At 42.5% G+C, this 18975-nt stretch overlaps 2 protein-coding genes across 2 annotated transcripts in view; both read left to right on the plus strand.

Annotated features, from left to right (window-relative positions):
• Positions 1-18975, plus strand: part of LOC123971410 (cytoplasmic FMR1-interacting protein 1 homolog) — a 1205200-nt gene that overhangs the window by 619383 nt on the left and 566842 nt on the right. The gene's annotated exons all lie outside the window — the stretch shown is intronic.
• ndnf (neuron-derived neurotrophic factor) lies at positions 6569-17247 on the plus strand. The gene is made up of 4 exons (XM_046050263.1): positions 6569-6909; positions 12824-13021; positions 13428-13552; positions 14739-17247. The coding sequence occupies exons 2-4, from the start codon at positions 12825-12827 to the stop codon at positions 16133-16135; spliced, it is 1719 nt and encodes a 572-aa protein (XP_045906219.1). The 5' UTR covers positions 6569-6909; position 12824; the 3' UTR covers positions 16136-17247.

Below are 18975 nucleotides of genomic sequence, written 5' to 3' on the forward strand. Positions count from 1 at the left end.
TTAGTATAGTTAACCTAGTCAGCAGTGGGAGGAAGCCAGAGCACCTGGAGAGAACCCATGTGGACAACATGCAAACTCCACACAGAAAGGCCTGGAACGACCAAGGTTCAAACCCACGACCTTCTTACTGTGAGGTGACAGTGCTAACCACTGCACCATCGCGCTGCCCAAGATTGCTTTCTATATAGACTATATCCTACAGAAATGGCTGCAGTGTACATCTTTGGCCAGGAGGGAGCACTGTTTCCATTCCTAATGCCTCAGATACTGCCTTAACAGACATGACATGATGGGAGCAAGGGAATGAATTCTTGGGGCCGCCCTAATACCACTTTGACTCTTATAATAAAGTCAACGAAACATCTTTTTATAATGCATTTAATTTATACGTTCTTCTGGCCAGTAAACTGGGGTTTAAGTTTCTCTCCAAGGGTTTGTGTACGTGTGTGTGTTTGTGCTCGTGCGCGTGTGTGATGGGTAAATTTGTTCATCTTTCATATCAGAGCTATAAACTTGGCTTGCTCCAGCAGAATGTGATATTGTTGCTGGAATGTTCTCTGAAAGGATTTTATGGTCTTTTCCTGTAAAGTCTCTTTTGGGACTAACTGAAAATCTTCCTCAACAGACTCAAGTCAGTTCTAGTATTTTTCTTGAAATTCCCCCTGACAACCACAGAACAAATCAAATAAAGTCTGAGCACCTCACTGGGCTTTCTCAAGTCCCTGTGATGATTGCAACGTTTTCTCCCCGCATGTTAGAAATCTGTGGGACACTGAGGTTAGACTGAGGTATCATCATTATTTACTCAACATTATGATGTGTTATGAAGTGCAAGTTGATGTCTCAGCGTTGTATTATTATAGAGCCTTTATGCTACAAATGCATCCACTTTTGGAATTCATGATTTACGTTTGATCTAAGTTGCCAGTTTGCTCTCTGTTTTTGATGGACCATAAAATATCACAGTAAATCCTGTGTCTTTGAAACTGTGGCAGAGAAATGAGAAACACAGGCTTTGCACTGTAGTGCCATACAATTGATCATCTCTCTGTTTACCAGATTATCTGAGGAAGTTGGAAATGCAAAATGTGCATTCAGAACTATTCTCTCTGTGTCTTTATGAACCTAATGTGCATGCGTGTGGAAAGATCAAACGTTTGTACTGGTATTTCAAATCTGCTCAACTATACTCCATGTCTGCATACACATAGGAGTTAATTATACAAGTTCTCTCTTTTTTGTGTCAAATAAGGCACAACCTATGATAAAGCCTTTCTGCAGATTTGCCTGCAGATTTGTATCCCAAAGTGCCTTGGGCTACATTTGTAGTGTGAATGAAATACTGGCAAGTATGTTATCCATGGGTCTTGCTCGTGTCAATGATCAGGTTAGTTGAAAGGGCGAACTTGTTAACAAACATTTGCCTACTTACACATCCAGCAGTTATGAGCAACATTCTAATTAATTTGGAGTCGCATCTGTGGCCGTCATCGATATTAACTCTCTGTTTTTGGTTTCTACTAACTCCTGAAGTAAATATTTGGCTCTTTAGCTGCTAAACGTCTGCTGTTGGCCACTGAGCAGGTAGTGTACAGTGGGTTTTTAGGGCTTTTTTTGCTCAAAAAGTATGTGTCGTAATGGCACAACGTAAGTGTTATTGCTCAATGCTCAACAATAGAGTTGGTCTGTCTAACATTATGTGGGTGTACCTTTATGTAATTGTGATATGCAGTCTTAGTTTTGTGTTTAAATAAAATAAAATAAAGCCTATAAAAATAACAATAGTAAAAAAATGATAAGATAAGGCACATACTGTTGTAATTCTTACGATTGCAGTCATGGTTTATTTAGCAACACTTGCAATTTCCATGGTGAAAGTGCAGCTACTATGTCAGAAATATAATAGGAGGGCAACTGGAATATGTGTTTACAGTGCGACCAATCTCACCTAGTAGGCTAAGTAGGCGATTTGAATCCTGAGCATGAATGGCAGACTCCTCCACTAACAATGAACTCGACATGAAATGACGACCATAAATCATTTTAAAAAATTGGGATTTCATTTCTTGAAAGATTATCACTTTAAATTTCTGTTTGGATAATATACATGTGAATGTCAGTTTTGCAATGTGTTACAGATGATGTAATGCTTTAGCTAGTTTGTCCTCCTCTTGTCTGTAGACAGAAAGCAGAGTGGGGAGATCAGATCCTCCTCTACTTGTCTCTGCCTCCTCGCGGCTGTGTTTACAATGGGCATACCACGCCAGGAGCTGCTGCGCTCTAGAGTTTCACTAAAAAGGCCCGGGACAGACGCCTGTTTGAATCTGCCTCTGTGTGTGTGATTGTAAATCTAAACTTCACTCTCTGTTTATGTCTCCCTGTCCCCTGAGTATTTTGGGCACCACTGACATGCCGCTCCCTCACTGGATAATAGGATAAAGTTGGACGCTGACACTGCTGCTCTCTTATTGGATAATGAAAGGAAGTTAGATGCTGCCACGACATGCGCTCTTCACTCGTGTCCTCTTTCATCTGGTTTCAATAGTGGCTTTTAGTCCTTCTATTAAGAACCAAAAGAGCTTTTGAAGAAACAGAGAGGATAAGTGAGTGAAAGGATGGCCCATAGACTAACTTGATCAAAGCTGAACCACTCATATCACTCAAATGCCCTGTACGTGTATCTGTATTTATCTCTGTAACGTAATGAATTTCTCCACCATACAAACTGAACAAAGCAGCAAAACCCTTCAAAATGGTTTCAAGTAACAAACACCTCAGGCCTGCCTTATCACTGCTCACAGGTTTATTTTGTATTAGCTGACAGAGGGATCTGTTGAAGACCAGGTGGGCACATGATAGGGTAAAACTCACACAGGATGTCCTTAACACAGCCTGGTTTCCCGTCACCATCCTTCCCTCCCTCATTCTTTCCCTTGAACTGCAACCTTCCTGCTGTCCTCCCACTCTATCTGGCTGATCACTTCTGGGATGATGCCTTCAGTGTCACCTGGTATGCAAACTACACATTTCGACCACAGTATCTATTAGAAAACATGGTAAGAGTGTAACATCCAGCTAGCCCAGAGTTCCCACATTGTTTCTCCTCCCTTCCCCCCCTCCAAGAAGAGACAACGGCGGAGTGAGGTGGGGTGGGGGGGTGATTGGGAGAGATGTTTACAGAGTGGATGTTTGCCTGGAGTGCACTCTTAGCTCGGCTGAGTTAATGATGAACTCAGTATTAGATGGGTAGGCCGCTAAAAGGCAGACCTCTGCCTCCTTTTCTGCCGCTGTGACAGAAAGCCTCTCACAGTGTCAAAGGGATGCGAGGTGAGTGATGAAGATTACACCTCCCAGGCTCCGCTCAGCTCCATATGAATGCATTTCAGTCCAAAAAGATCTTACTTTCCATCCTCCCTGCATTAATGGATTACCTGAGCTGTTTGGGAAGTATAAGGAGATCAGTTAGGTGAGGCCACAGTCAGTGACATACTTATCCCCCAAAGCAAACAGACTAAGGCCAGTTAATGACCCGAAGCATGTATCTATTGTTCTGGACTGACCTGCAAACATCCCAAAGCCACAAAATGTTCTCAGAAATCATAAACTCACACAGATATTTACATAACTTTCAACTACTGACATTTTGATCATAGCTGATGTTAATGCACACAATCAGGGTGGAAAGCAAGGCCAGTGATATGGGTGACTTGATATCCAAAAAGCAAACAAGTAAGACCCACAATCTCCATGATTAACTCCAATAATAAACCATTAATTATAATTAAGTAGTTCATTGTGTTAAATCCCCATACTACATTATATTAGATTTTATTTGTCCAGGTATCTGTCTTCTACATGTCTCATTGTTCATTGCTCTTATTGCCCTTGCTCTCAGCATTTAAAAAGTATGGTAACACTTTATAATAAAGGCACAAAACATAGCATAGTACTGCTTAACTAATGCATGGATCATGGTGATTTAATGCATGAATGAACACAGAATGAATTCCAGTTGTTCACCTTTAACAAATGATCAAATCACTAGGACTTTGATGACTGTGATTAGTTCATGCTTAATGGTTCATCCACAGTTGCTTCCTACATTCATTTACATGCCCCAAATGAGCTTGATGCAGGAAAAAGAAAGAAAGACACTTTGGTACCATGCGTTTGATCAGCCTCTCTGAAAGCATGGGTATTGTGACTTGATTTTACTTGAGGGGACACAAGACAGTGAAGTAATGATTAAGTAATGATGCACACTTTATGTATGCTCAGTTTATTGGGTGCTTCTTCATTTCTGTCCGTTCTCCCCCTGATTTGTCAGATGAAAACAGCTAGATGTTTTTATGTCCACATAACTAGCAGATGTGAATTGACTTTCTCAAATATAATAAAGCTCAAAAATGTACTAATTCTCTTCAGTAAATATGTTGAAATTAGCTTTTTTTTTACTTGGATGTGAAGATGGATTAGTGCAGAGGTATTAGCATTACAGGAGCATTTTCCACCTCCTTATTCCCCTCCTCCCTCCATCTGTACTAAACTGTCCCTGGTGTGCATACATTTTCAGGATTCTGGCATGTAGCTGGGTCAGCGTGTGTGTGTGTGTGTGTGTGTGTGTCTGGGTTATTGTGAGTATACATGTCCCCAGAGTAGATTCGCTTTCACAGCTTGGTGGTGTGGCTAATAGCAGATTCAATTTGGCATCTATTTTAATCCTAAGGATGTGAAAGTCACAGCGGCACTAATCATGAACCTAGGCATCAATAACCCCAGCACACACAAATGTGTACCTGTGTGTAGGTTACATGTGCAAATACATCAGTAGTCCCTGTCTCGATGTTATAGAAAACAACATTAAAAAATAAAGTCCTACAGGATGTTATAAGCCTTTGTGCATTCTAACTGATACTAAAAAGAAGATGTTATTGATGGGGCCTAAGCTCACTTTCCAACATCTTTGAAACGATTGTATTCTGTGCAGTCATTTGAGTCTTAGGTGATCCCTTTTGCTGAGCAAAACCTGTATGCAGAGGTTTTTTTTTTTGCCATTTTTCATTTCACACACTACCACACTGTGTTCTCTGGGGCCTTGTAACAGCAGACGCTAGATGACGCTGTTGTACCAAATCTTGTCCAGCTTCTCTCTCCCTACAGTCTGCTGTCCAAATAATATCTTATTATTGATAATGAATGGCTAATCTCAGGCTTTGACATTTATAATCTTTATATATTTTCAAATACATATTTCTCCCCCCCGAAAACACAGAGTATTTTATATATAGAACTTTACGTTTAAAGTGTACCTGCTCATGTATATATCTGCACCGTTGTTCTTGCTCATGTATATATATATCTGCAACGCTGTTCTTCCATTCCATATTTATATATTTCTACATTTATTTATGATGACTGTATGTTTGTCTACGTGCAGCACCTTACCACCACAGCAAATTCCTCATATGTGTAAAACACTACTTGGCAATAAAGCTCCTTCAGATTCTGATTCTGATTCTTCTGATTCTCTATATTATGTCATGAGTCGTTTTGTAGGTGTGTGTGTCACATTGTTCATATGTCATTTTAAGAGACTTTTCAACTGTGTCAATGTAAATAGCCTATGTCATATAATACAACGAATATTTTTATATATATTTTTTATAATTGATGTTGAGCGTGGTTTAACTTGCAGCTTAAGATGCCATCTATCCAGATCCTGCAGGAAGCCGAATGCAACCTGCGGCCGTTCATGCCCGAAACTCTGCAGCTATATGACCTGAAAGACGGTCCTCCTGGGGAGCAAACGGCAGCATCCTCCAAATCTTGATTGCCTGCTCATCAGACGTGGACCCCAATCGAGCCATAAATTTGGGGCAATTCAGTTCCGAGACAGTCAGTGCCTCTTATCTTGGATAAATATTTGCTTCTCTGCGCTGCAGCCCGGGAACAAACAACACTAATGTCTCAGTGGGAATTTCCACAGTTGATCAGCAACTTTGCATTCATTTGTGCTACAATTGCGCGCTCATCTAAATTGCTCTGCAGAGGAAGTGCATTGTAATCGTGTTTTGCACACCCAAGTATCAGGGCCCATGATAAAACTTGCCTACGCGCTATAGCCCTGAGGGTTGCGTGACTTCTACAAGGCGCTACTGCCCAAAGTAATAATTTCAAGGGAGCATCAGAATAAACAGCTAGGAAATAATAAGTGTGAGGGGGAACCCCGCTGTCTTTAGATTTATGCTCTGGCTACATCAGACTGTCTACTCCTACTAATGTACTGTTACTAATGTAATTTTAAGTAAAGTTTAAAATAAATTTTTTGAATGTGAGAATATAAACTAAGATTTCAGGTGCTGATTGGTTGTTCTGTAGTCAATGGTTAAGAGTTTGGGGGCCAGTCAAACCTGGGAGCAAATTGACTGTTCCCTGCTTGTTTGTGTGTGTGTGTGTGTGTGTGTGTGTGTGTGTGTGTGTGAGTGTGTGTGAGTGGGCTGGTTCTGTGTCTTGGAGTCTTCCGACAGAGAGCGCAGGGAAGAAGTTCGCACCAGTTTTGCCTCCAATCCAGTGGAGGTTTCAATAGCAGCAGCGCGGCAGGGGAGGGACGCACTGCCAGCACTCAGGATACCCACTCACACACACTCCTGCCCACTAGAGACCAGTTAAATCCGCAAGAAAACTGCAAACACGCACCAGAGCAGTCGTCTAATCCGATTGATAGGCACCAACAATAGAAGTGAAAACTGAGGGAACTACCGGACACTGAGGACAACTTGAGTTTTGTTTTGTTTTTCTTTTAAATCGCTTTAGATATCAGGCACGTTTTGAATCTCGGTGATATCAGAGTGGTTTTGAGAGCAAGAAGCGCCATCCGTCAGACAACTTCGCTGTTTCATATTCTGAAAGGTAAGCCCGTCTCATGTAAAGATTGTACATTTTTCCGCATGGTCATGTAGCGGTACTTCTCATCCAGAGATTCTAGGAAATTATTCGATCCGAAAAAAAACTTCCTTCCTTTCTTGAACTTTTCCAAGGCTTTTTATTTCTTTATAACGTGCGTAAAGGCTCCATATAAATTCAGAGCCGGACTCCCCGAGTAAAGTGGCGCCTTTGAAACGTCTGCCAGAGAGAGAAAGTGTGAGAGGAAGAGGTTTTTGCGGTTTACAACTCCGGGAAGTCAAAAAGTTTCAAACACATTTCAGTCAAGCCCGCACTCGCATGCTCTTTTAATCTTCGGTTAGCCTATGTTAGTTTGGGCTGTACACGTAGCCTATATGCAGCTGCTGGTGAGGACCGTCAAACTGATGAACTTTAGGAAATCCTCTTGCTTTTGTGCCTCCCAAAGGTTCCCATGCTCCCAGGGGTGACACAGCACCCAATCAGGCTTTATCAATACGCGCAGTATTTGCTGATGGCCTGTGCGCTACGCTACATGTGGTATTCTCTACATCCACGCCTTTAGCTGCAAAGTGTAAACACTGCACGGGTTTTGATTAGAGTGCAATTTGGATAAAAGTGTGTTAATTCATGTCACTCGTGGGTGCTTTTACGCACCTGTGAGTGCCCAGACAGATATGACTGGAGCGCTTAATTTCCATATAATTGAAATTAGTAAAGTATTTGGCTCACCGCCGCCCCAGTTGCTTAAACGAAAACGATTCAAGGCAGATTAATGACAGTTTAGCTCACGTTGGAAGTTGTTTTTCCTCATCCGGTCCATGTGAGAGCCGTGGATTTTCCTCTCAGTCAGTGTTTAATGAGAGACATACCCGGAGTGGGGATTTGAATAACTGTATTTAGTAGCAGGGTGAAGCCACACTGCCTCCCTTGTACTTTCTCAGGAGAATGAATCATGAACAAAAAAAAGTCTTAAAATGGGAAGGTCTGCGTCGCATACCGTAACTAAACCGTGATTTGCATATGAAAACTCTCTGGCTGAAAGAATTCCGCCAGTGTTGCGATAGCCGTTCGCGACCAGAGAAGTGACAGTCTGCGGTGTATATACTGTCTCCTCCGCGCTGTCTTTTGTCACATACCCAGAGTCACTCCAGGAAGATTAAGGACGCAAGTTTTTTATTTCCTTGTTAAATTATTCATCATATCCACACCCCGCTCCCAGTCCCCGGGCGCATTCATTTTGCAAAGCCCCTCATTATTCTCCCTCCTTGGACGGACACAAGCAGAGGCAGAGCGGCTCGCACTGGCTGCTGAACAGGCTTCCTGTGCTCCCCTTCTCTGCTTCCCCAAGCACGACATAACGGAGCATGATTGACTCATTTCCCACAGACTCAGCCAGACCCATGCATGTGTGCCCTGGATGATGGGCAGTGGGTGGGTGACTTTCCCATGGGGCATTTGCTCTTGTAATCTCTAATCACCCTTGCAGCCACAATGCCAGCACATCAGTCAGAGCCCCCCACCCTCAATTCTATCTGAATGGGGTTTTTTTACGCAGAAAGCGGCCCCGCGACCTGACCCTCCTCATAGAGACATTCCAGGATGCAGCGCTAAATGCAAGCTCCAGAGATTGACTATAAAGAGGCGGGAGGGGAGGGTGAGAAGGAAAGGAAACTGGGCTCTCCTTTCCATCATGCTATTGTGCCAGCTTTGGTGGTTCTGCTGATGTGGAGAGCTCAGAAACTCAAACTGTGAGTGATGTTGTGGATGGCGAAGAGACAGGTCCCGAGTGATGATTTAGACTTACACACAGAGTGGAGCGGAGGAATGTGATGGTTTGGACACAAGCATGTACACACACAGACACACACAAGATAAAAATCTCTATTCTTGGATCCAAGCCCTTACCACAGTCTCTACCAATTCATTAATGAGCTGTTTAGCTGTCCAAGAGCACCAGACCTGCTTTGGTTTGGCCTGCCTGTAGCACAGGTCCCGGTCCTGTGTGGTTCCATCCTTGGCTCCCAGCCCCCATATACTCCACTCACTCCAATCCCCACTTTGGCCCTGAAGAGACAGCAATGATGGAGCTCGCTACCAAGGACCCACCATAAATCTGCCTTCAGACTTCCTTAAAGAAAACACACAGAGGCTTCAGGTCCTGCGAGCCCTGCCAGGCGTCTTGTTGGGTGGAATCCGAAATGTCTCTTTATTTGTGTTGAAATTAAACTGTCTTTTATTCCCTCCCGTTCTGTTAATGAGCTCCATGTGGCAGCAGGCAGGAGGCTTATCCGTCTTGACAAGGAGCTGGAGGGAAGGAGAGAGAGACCGGTTTAACAAAGTGAGGGGAGAAAGGGGAGGTCAGGGGCAGTTTGGTGCACACACGCACACACACACACACACACACACACACACACACAACCGGGCAGGGATGCGTACATGTGTTTTGCTCCACCTCCATACATGGAAATAATGTGCTTATAATCAGTGTGTTCCTGTTGGAAACACACACGTGCGCACAGAGTTGATCAGGTGGATGAAAGTTGTGGCTGAATAATTGCATGTAACTGATTTTTGTCTTTAATCATGACTGGATTGTGAAAGATTTTAATTATGCAGTTGATGGATGTCTCTGAAGAAACATTGTGTCCATCTGGGAGATGTAAAACATAGTGTGAACATTTTGTTTTGGCTTTGCACATGATTTGCTCGTAATGCCCCTAAATTAGAGCAGGGTCAAAGCTGTTATAGCAGCAATTCAAGTGAAGGGATGTCATTCCTCAGATCACACAGGAATGGAGAGGGGGTGTGGGTAATTCTTTGTTGTTTTTTTGTGTCTGAGTTTGATACTGTAGATGTGTCAAAGACAGCCATGGGAAAGAAGATCATCACAATTTCCTCTGTTGGTGAAACCATTGCAAGCTGCATTTGTCCTTTAATCCTATTACACAGCTTCCACAGCTTGTCACTTAGAATATACAGGATGTTTTCCACCCAAAATGCTTAGCAAATAGCAAAAAAATTGAAATAAAAAAAACTGTAAATATATATAAACTGTATAAATAAACTGATAAAAGAAAGTTGACACGATTGCGGGTGACCTTGCCTTAAAATGATTCGTTCCCCACATTGCGATCATACATTCTTCCCCATTCTAATTAAACATTACACTTTATTTGTTCCAGATGCAGCCTTTTTTGATGTTATTTTGGTAAGGGAACTCTGTGGCATGAGAATGGTGCCGGCCCGCATGTAAAAGCAGATCCAGTGCAGCCTGGCTGTGTGACCATGTTGACTCTGTGCTGGTCCATGCAGCCGCAGTGACCCAACGCAACTGCTCTAATATTCAGATGTCATCCCTCTGCAATATATATTGTCAATACAGACTGAGTGGTTCTGTGCATGTGGGAGAAGAGTAGGAAGGTTCAGTCACAGGGTTTAAATCAGTGGTGTCACGTGAGGAGCCCACTGAAGGCACACATCAAATGTGGTAATGGCAGTGGTGATAAATCCCTTACTGAATGAATGATAGCAGACATTACACGTAATGACATCAGTGTGGTGGGCAGAGCGGCCGGGGCTGGAGCCCTCGCTGTGTCTGTGTGATGTTTGGGGATGTTGGAATGAAAGACAGCTCTGAGCAACTCTGTGCATACCACCTCAGCGCTGTCTTGAGTATTAATAGACATGTCTTTGTTCGAACTGACACGCTTCTGAAGTGGAATGAGACAAGTTGAGGCGATAAGGATCTCCGCTCTCTGTGTGAGTCAAACCTCAAAGTACCACTTAGGCAGCTTTTCTTTTGCTCTCTGAAGTTTGGCGGTACGACGGGAGGCTGGGCTTAGACAACGGCTGAGATGGAGACACTGACAGGAGCTGTCGAGGGCGTTTTTCCCTGCTCGTGCTTTTAAAGGACAATAATGTAGAAATGAAGCTGTGTTTATAGTGTGAAGCTTCGTCCAGGCCTGAGTCCTCTGGTTTCACTTATCTGGCTCTGTTTATAGGAGGCAATGGGCAAGGAGAGACTGAGATGTAAAGAGAGAGTGAGAGTGAAGTTAAAAGGCTATATTGTTTGTGTACAAGTGTGAAAAAGAAGGCTTAGTTGTTGGTTAAAAAAAAAACTGATCAGGGGAACGAGACAAGGGAGGGTGAGCAGGGAAAGGGAGAGGGAGAGGGGTCATTAAAAGGACAGCATCTCGCTTGCAGTAAATGGCAGTAAAGTATCTGGCTAATCTGCCATCATTACGCTGATTAAATCACCAGGGATTTGGCGTTCCCATCAGCCGCAATCAATGGGGCAAAATCAATAGACAGGCGATACGTGAGAGGCTTTCAGCCACGGTCAGCTGCACCTATTCCTGAGCCACAGCTCCGTCTGTGGACTGCATATCACCGCATCAATAAAACTTAAATGACATGGATTGGGGGATTTTTATGTTAAGCGTTTTATGAAATAGTGTTGTTACGTAGAGTTGCGAGCAATGTTTTTTCCTTCACACTGTTTCTGTGCGGCCTGGAGTGCTCATTCGCTCTCCCTCTACTTTGTGTCTCTCTCTCATTGAATCACTCAAAGACGGTGTCTGTGGTGTCACCCAGTTTTAATGCTAAATGTTAATTAAGGTTAATACTAAAAGGAATAGATGGCAAGCAAACACATTTTTACACAAAATAAAATGTGCAGAGGAAAAAAATTAAAGCAGAACCCGACCAACAACACTGTAATGTCTGTTGCCAAAGCTTAGTGTTGCCAAATAGAACTCATTAAGAGCAGTTTTGTGGTTAAGCTAATGCCAGAATGAAAGGGAAGATAGGAAAAAGCCTAAACAGACATTTTGGACACATTGTAACTGATATGAAGACGAATGACATTAAAGAAATAGCTCAACATTTTAAGAAATACACTGATTTGTTTTCTTGTTGAGTTAAATATAAGATTAGCTTATCTTCTTAAAGCATAAAGACTGGAAACAGTGGGTTTTTCCACCTACCGGCACGTCTAAAAGGGACTACAGATAGAAAAATAGCCTCTTGGCTATCTCTGGTACATTTACACATATATTTATTGATGCCCACTGGCCCTGTTAAATAAACCAATAGGCCTAAATATAAAGTATTTTCTTTCTGTGTAAAGGAATCGTTTGACATCATGGGAAATATGCATATTCAAGTTCTTGTTAAATTAAAAGATTGATACCACTCTCATGTCTGTAAGTTAAATATTAAACTACAACCAGCAGTGGATTAGCTTAGCTTAACATAGGATATAGACTGAAAAAGAGAGGGTAACAGCTATCCCTGCTTCTTCCCAAAGGTGAAATAAATGATATTTATGTTTGATTTTAACGGAATATTTTGACATTTTGGGAAGTATGTGTATTTTCTTTGTTGCTGGGAGATAGGTAAGAAATTTGGTACCATTCTTGTGTCTGTACAATGACTATGAAGCTGTAGACAGGAGTCTGTTAGCTTAGCTTAGCATAAAGACTACAAGCAGGGGGAAACAGCGAGCCTGAAAAACCCGCCTTACAGCACTTCCAAAACTCGCTAATCATGTTATGTTATATCCCAGTTGTTTAATTTATAGAAAAAGTAAATGCAGAAATCACAAGTTGTGGTTGGGGAGAGTTATGTGCTGAACTATTAATTGGGAAAGAGCTGTGTTTTCTCCTCGGACAGTGCCAGCCACCCTTTTTCCAGCCTTAATGCTAAGCTAAGCTAGTCTGTAGCTTAGCTTCATATTTACTGTGCAGACATGAGACGGATATCCTCCATATCTAGTTCTCGAAAAAAAACAAATGAGCGTTTTCCAAAACAATTCGAACAACTCCTTTAAAGTCAAACATAGCTATGATAAAACTCTATGAGGGATGTGCTGTATATTACACTGTTAATGAAACTGAAGTCATTTTTCTGTGTCTTTCAGAATGAGGCAGTGTAAAGGTTGGAGTGGGGTGCTGCTGGTGCTGTTTTTTTTGCTGGGAACTTTGGCCCAGAAGCTGCCTACGAGAGACGAAGGCCTCTTCCAGATGCAGATCAGAGACAAGTCACTGTTCCACGACTCCTCCGTCATCCCAGATGGAGCTGAGATCAGTGGCTACCTGTTCAGGGACACACCCAAAAGGTAAGAAAAACAATGACTGGATGAATTACATAATCCTAATGATAAGAACCGTCTATATGTTCTTATGAGTGCAAGAAGGAGCCCATTCCACATTCTGCTGCTGATTGAGCCAACAATCACTGAACAAAACTTGCTGATGGCCACTTACTGTAAATTGATAGGAAACATCAGATGCTGCTCTGTAACATGAGCTATTATGTAATGCAAAAACTAAATAATAAATGAGAAAGTTGTGTTTGTGTAACTGAGTGTCTGTTAGGTCAGAGTCAAGAGAGACCAAGGTCAGTAGCACAATAACATCACTGCATGCTACAGTCTGCTCATGCATTTACCCCACACACCATTTTGGATAACGTCAAAATGAAGCAATGTCAATATCAGTCCCTTTAACCTATTATTTTCACAGGTACTACTTTGTGGTGGAAGAAGACAACACACCCCTGTCTGTGACTGTGACACCTTGTGATGCTCCTCTGGAGTGGAAACTCACTCTGCAGGAGCTGCCAGAAGAGGCCAGTGGAGAGGGATCAGGTATAATTGACATCAGGCAGCAGTGGAAGAGGTTAATGACACGTTATGTGGAAATATCACTATCCCCCCCACACACAGAATTAACCTACGCAGTGATGTTAGGCTTTGTGTTTTTGTGGGTTTTAATTAAGTCACAGTCGTAGTGTCTAGTCTGACCACTTATGATGTCTGACTCGGCCCAGCCTGACGTCTATAATTTCAGAGAACAGCTCCACTCTAGTCAACCAACTGAATCAAAGCCATTACATCCCTTTACTTAAGCTATCTTGGTCTTCTTAAGGTAAATCCTGCTGCACTCTGTCTGTCTGTCTTCCTTCCCCTTTTCCGTTCTTTCTTTCTATCCCCCACCCCACCCACCTTTTCTGCCTCACATTACAACTTTCTCCATCTGGAGGGTGTCCTTTCAGCACAGGAGATCTTGCCAGATGACCAAAGCGGTGGTTTAGAGCGTAGACGTGTGATGTGAGCATATATTTGAATATCAATACATGAGCACCTGCATGTGTGTCTGTGCTCTTGTCAAATCAAATATTACAAAATGATTTATTGGGTTGTTACACAGTTGAAGACACGTACCTTGACTCAAGTGAAAATAATTCATCTGTAAGTAGAAGAATAATGACAGATTTGCACCCAACACACGCAGAGTGTTTGGTCTGACTTCATGAGTAGAAGTCTGACTTCACGAGATGATCATTGAACCACCGAATTTCTTTCTGTCTTTGCAGCTCTTTTTGCTAAATCTCTCTAGTGGGAGTAGATCTTTGAGCATTAATTTTTAGTACACCGCTGAGCACACTCTCTGGTTTACAAACATAATATTATGCTTGGGCTGTCTCTCTCACGTAGAAGCTACAAGGCGCGTCTTTGTAGCACAGCTTCCCTTGAAAGGCCAAGTGAATGCTGGCCTGTGATCTTTGGGGATGTTTGGAGTGAAAACATGGCTGCCATGTGAGGGGGTTAATCGTCCATGAGGCTTGCAGAGCTTCATCATAACCTCACAGCATCAACACATTTCAACATTTTTAGTATGGGTGGAAATAATTTTTCATCAAAGCCAAAAATGAAATAAAGAAAAATATTGTAAAGGTCGTGACAGCCGAACTCTGTCAAAATGTGTAATAGCAATTTGGATACAGTGTCAGTCAAAGAGCTTATGTTGTGCCTACTTGTTTTTGTTTTCCAGGAGAGCCTGAACCTCTGGACCAGCAGAAACAGCAGGTGACTGTAGATGAGGGGACGGAGCTCTTTACCTACAAGGGTAATGATGTGGAGTCCTATGTGGCCACCAGCACACCCTCTGGCCTGTATCAGCTGGAGCTGCTGTCCACAGAGAAAGACAGCAACTTCAAGATGTACGCCACCACAACTCCAGAGTCTGACCAGCCCTACCCAGAACTGCCCTATGACCCTCGTGTGGATGTGACCACACTGGGCCGTACCACTGTCACCCTGGCCTGGAAGCCGACACCAACGGGCTCTCTGATGGGCCAGCCTGTCCAGTATTGTGTAGTCATCAACAAAGAGCACAATTTCAAGAGCATGTGTGCCGCTGAAGCTAAGATCACCGCTGATGATGCCTTCATGCTGGCTCCAAAGCCTGGTAGAGACTTTAGCCTGTTTGACTTTGCACACTTTGGTTTTGTTCCCTCTGACGTTGGTTTTGGCAAGGACAGAGGCCTCACAAGTAACAAGATCTCACGGGCGTACACAGCCAAGCCCAAAGCATCAGACATTCAGAAAGTGTGTATTGGCAATAAAAACCTTTTCACTGTGTCAGACCTGAAGCCGGACACACAGTACTACTTTGATGTGTTTGCTGTGAATTCTGCCACCAACACCAGCACAGCATACGTGGGAACATTTGCTCGCACTAAAGAGGAGGCTCGTCAGAAGACAGTTGAACTGAAGGACGGCAAAGTATCGGATGTTTTCATCAAGAGAAAGGGTAGCAAGTTTCTTCGCTTTGCTCCTGTGTCTTCCCATCAGAGGGTCACTCTTTTTGTCCACACATGTCTGGACTCTGTGCAGGTGCAGGTGAGGCGCGATGGCAAGTTGCTGCTCTCCCAGAACGTGGAGGGGGTAAGGCAGTTCCAGCTGCGGGGAAAGCCAAAAGCCAAGTACCTAATCCGTTTGCGTGGCAGCAGGAAAGGGGCCTCCACTTTGAAGGTGCTAGCCACCACACGACCCAGCAGCAAGCAGCCCTTTCCTTCGCTTCCAGAGGATACGCGCATCAAGGCCTTTGACAAGCTGCGCACCTGCTCTTCCGTCACCGTGGCCTGGCTGGGCACACAGGACCGCAACAAATACTGCATTTACCGCAAGGAGGTGGCTGACAATTACGGCGAGGAGCAGCGACGCCGGGAACAAAACCAGTGTGCCGGACCAGAGACCCGCAGGAAGTCAGAAAAGGTCCTGTGCAAGTACTTCCACAGCCCAAACCTGCAGAAAGCTGTGACTACAGAGACCATCACAGGTCTGGAGCAAGGCAAGACCTACCTGCTGGACGTTTACGTAGTGGGACACAGTGGTCACTCAGTGAAATACCAGAGCAAACTGGTGAAAACAAGGAAATACTGCTAAATGACTCTGCAAAGAATAAATCTATTATAAATATATATATTAAATAAGTTTATTTAACTCTAAGTGATATTCTACTAAGGAGTGTATACAGACTGACTACTCACACAGCAGATGGGCCTGTGGCAGTGACTGAACTGTTTGTAGAGAGAGATATCAACCTGTATATTTATGTTTACATTTCATTGTGGCACCTCTGGGTGGCCCATAGCGTGAGGTGCTTTGTTACCAGGCTTGTCGTCTTGACATCATGTTGCCACTGGGGAGGCAGAACTTCAAAGAAGATCATCTTTCATCTTATATGTTTCTTTGTCGCTGCATGACATTTGCTTTGGTCGGTCATATTTGTGTGTTCCTTCAGTTTCAAACCACATTGACCGGAGGAGATACAGTAGCTACCCGCATTGTATAGATCTCTCACTGCATATTCGCTGCGTGTTTTAGGAAGAACTTAAATTATTTTATACTTTTTGTCTCTCTTTTTGATTGTCTGTTTTTATTGATGACAATAATAACTGTTAAGAGGAAATTCCAGTTTTATGAGGAAGATGACATAGTTCAGACATTCCCTTATGTATCCCAGCCAGTGTTTGCTCCAGAGCCCACCTTGTAAATGTGTTCTGTGCTGGAGATCTGTGTTATTATCACTGTATCACTGTGTGTGTGTGTCACATGTACAGAGTTGTCCTGCCAATATTCATGTACATAAACACTAAATATAGAACAAGTAATCCCTCTGTCACTCTGGGTGTCATGTTCTTTTGCCAAGTAGTTAACATCACAGTCATGGCTCCGAGATGAAAGAGCGCACTGCGTGTTGTGCTTATAGACTCAGACACTTAACTTAGGATTGCATAAGCAGAACTTGATACTCGTGATTTGAAATGATAACTTGATCCCAAAAAATCATTTGTGACCAGAAAAGACCGACAGAGGATGAATTATTCACTGGAACTAACTTTTAAGACCTCTTTTTCCATATCACACAAGCGGTGCCTAAGCTCCGCTAGAAAAATATTACCTCTTGGCACAATCGTTTGCAATCAAATCAGTGTCTCATTAACGTACATTCTCATTGATGGACAATAATAAATCAGTGCATCTTAGCATACTAATGAGTGTATTTCTTTGTCTCTGCTGGAGAACCATTCATATTTTTGATATTGAGGAATTTTTGGAGCCCACTTAGAACTGCTTGTGTGCAAGAAAGTCACGGCAGAAATTGAAAGTTTGTTTTAGCCCAGGGAGTACAGACCTTTAGTTTCACATGGTCCCTTTGTAATCTTTGCTTTTATATGAAAACAGTTACACTTTATAAGGTGTTGCCGCTCTGTACACTGATCTCTTCGATGATGAAATACAAATGTGGCTACACAGGTTGTTGTCGATTAGGAAATTTGCATTTCATACATGAAATGATGGATGATCTCAGTGTGTGGGAGGAACAGGTCTGAAGATTCAGGACCTTCCTGAATGAAATAACTCTTACCATGATTTGTTCATATAATATTTGTGTCTAATACAACAAAGCATTTTGTTGTGTTTATTTTCTTTATTGTGTGACACTATGTAACTTAAGAGAGAAGAAATAATATAATTTCCCTGTGGAATTAAAGTTTAATTTCTAAGCAATAAAACACACCATTGCTCACTTGAATACTGGTTATGACCAGCAGCTTAGCAAATGGACTTTATGATGGCAATCTTTCAATAGATTTTGCTGTGTGACTTTGTATTATTTTTTCACTTGTGCTACTGCCACAGTGTTTTAGCACTGTCATAAATTAACATTTCAATAAACACAATATGTTTACTTTTGTGATGAAGCCATTGAATTGTTAAGAGTATTTTAAGAACGTTAACTTAAGAGTGATAAAGTCAGCTGTCTAATTCTGTAGCATCACCTACACAGCAACATCTATCTACAGTTTGCTAACATTAGCTAACATTAGCCACCATGAGCTAGTGGTCATACAACTAAGTAAGTCTGTGGTAGTAAAACCTATTGCCCAGAAATTCAACTTTTAATTTGTAAGAGAAAGAAGTACTTATTTCTTCTTTTAAAAGTCACATAGTCTGGTAAAACAGAACAATTTTTGCACTTAATTTCTGTATAATTCAAAACAAAACAGGTTGAAGCTAAACAGGCCACCATCGCTAAAGCAATCTTTCTGTTCACCTACCCTTATTTAAGTGCATACACTTTAAAAAACAAGCTTCAAATTTGGGAGAATTGGGTGACTTGCAATACTATTTAACCATTAGACCCAGTTAACCACAAATAAGCAAAGAGAAAAGCCAGGCACACATCAGTGCACATATCCACACGTTCCAATTAAGAGTAGTCTCAGGTGAATGGAAATGTTCTCTCTGTTGTGGCCAAGAAAAGCAGCTGTTGCTCTTGAATTGCCATGTTTCCATCTCGACCCTGATTCTGGGTAGCTGCACTCCCGATTCATCGCCACAACTCACTGTCAATCAAGCACTCCTGGTCAGAGGAAATGCAGGGAGGCTCCACCTGGCTTCCATTAACTTGCCGTTGCCTTGGAATAACGTGGAGGAGCTTCCAGAGAGTTGTGGGAGTGTCATGGATATCCCTGTAAATTGCCACTAATAAAGCTGGCTAGCTCGGCTCAAACACTATCCTGCATGTGTGAATAAGATCTGCTGTGAAGTCCTTGGCTTCTTTAAAAAAAATAATCTCCTGCTCTCTGGTCAACTCAAGAAGTCTAGGATGGAAAATAAAATGTACAGACACTTCTATTTTGCCAGTGTGCCTCAGAAGATCTCCTCACAAACACTCATGCAAACATACATATACAGAGAAACCTTTATCCACGAGA

Source organism: Micropterus dolomieu, linkage group LG05 (genome assembly GCF_021292245.1).
Source record: "Micropterus dolomieu isolate WLL.071019.BEF.003 ecotype Adirondacks linkage group LG05, ASM2129224v1, whole genome shotgun sequence".
Lineage (NCBI taxonomy): Eukaryota > Metazoa > Chordata > Actinopteri > Centrarchiformes > Centrarchidae > Micropterus > Micropterus dolomieu.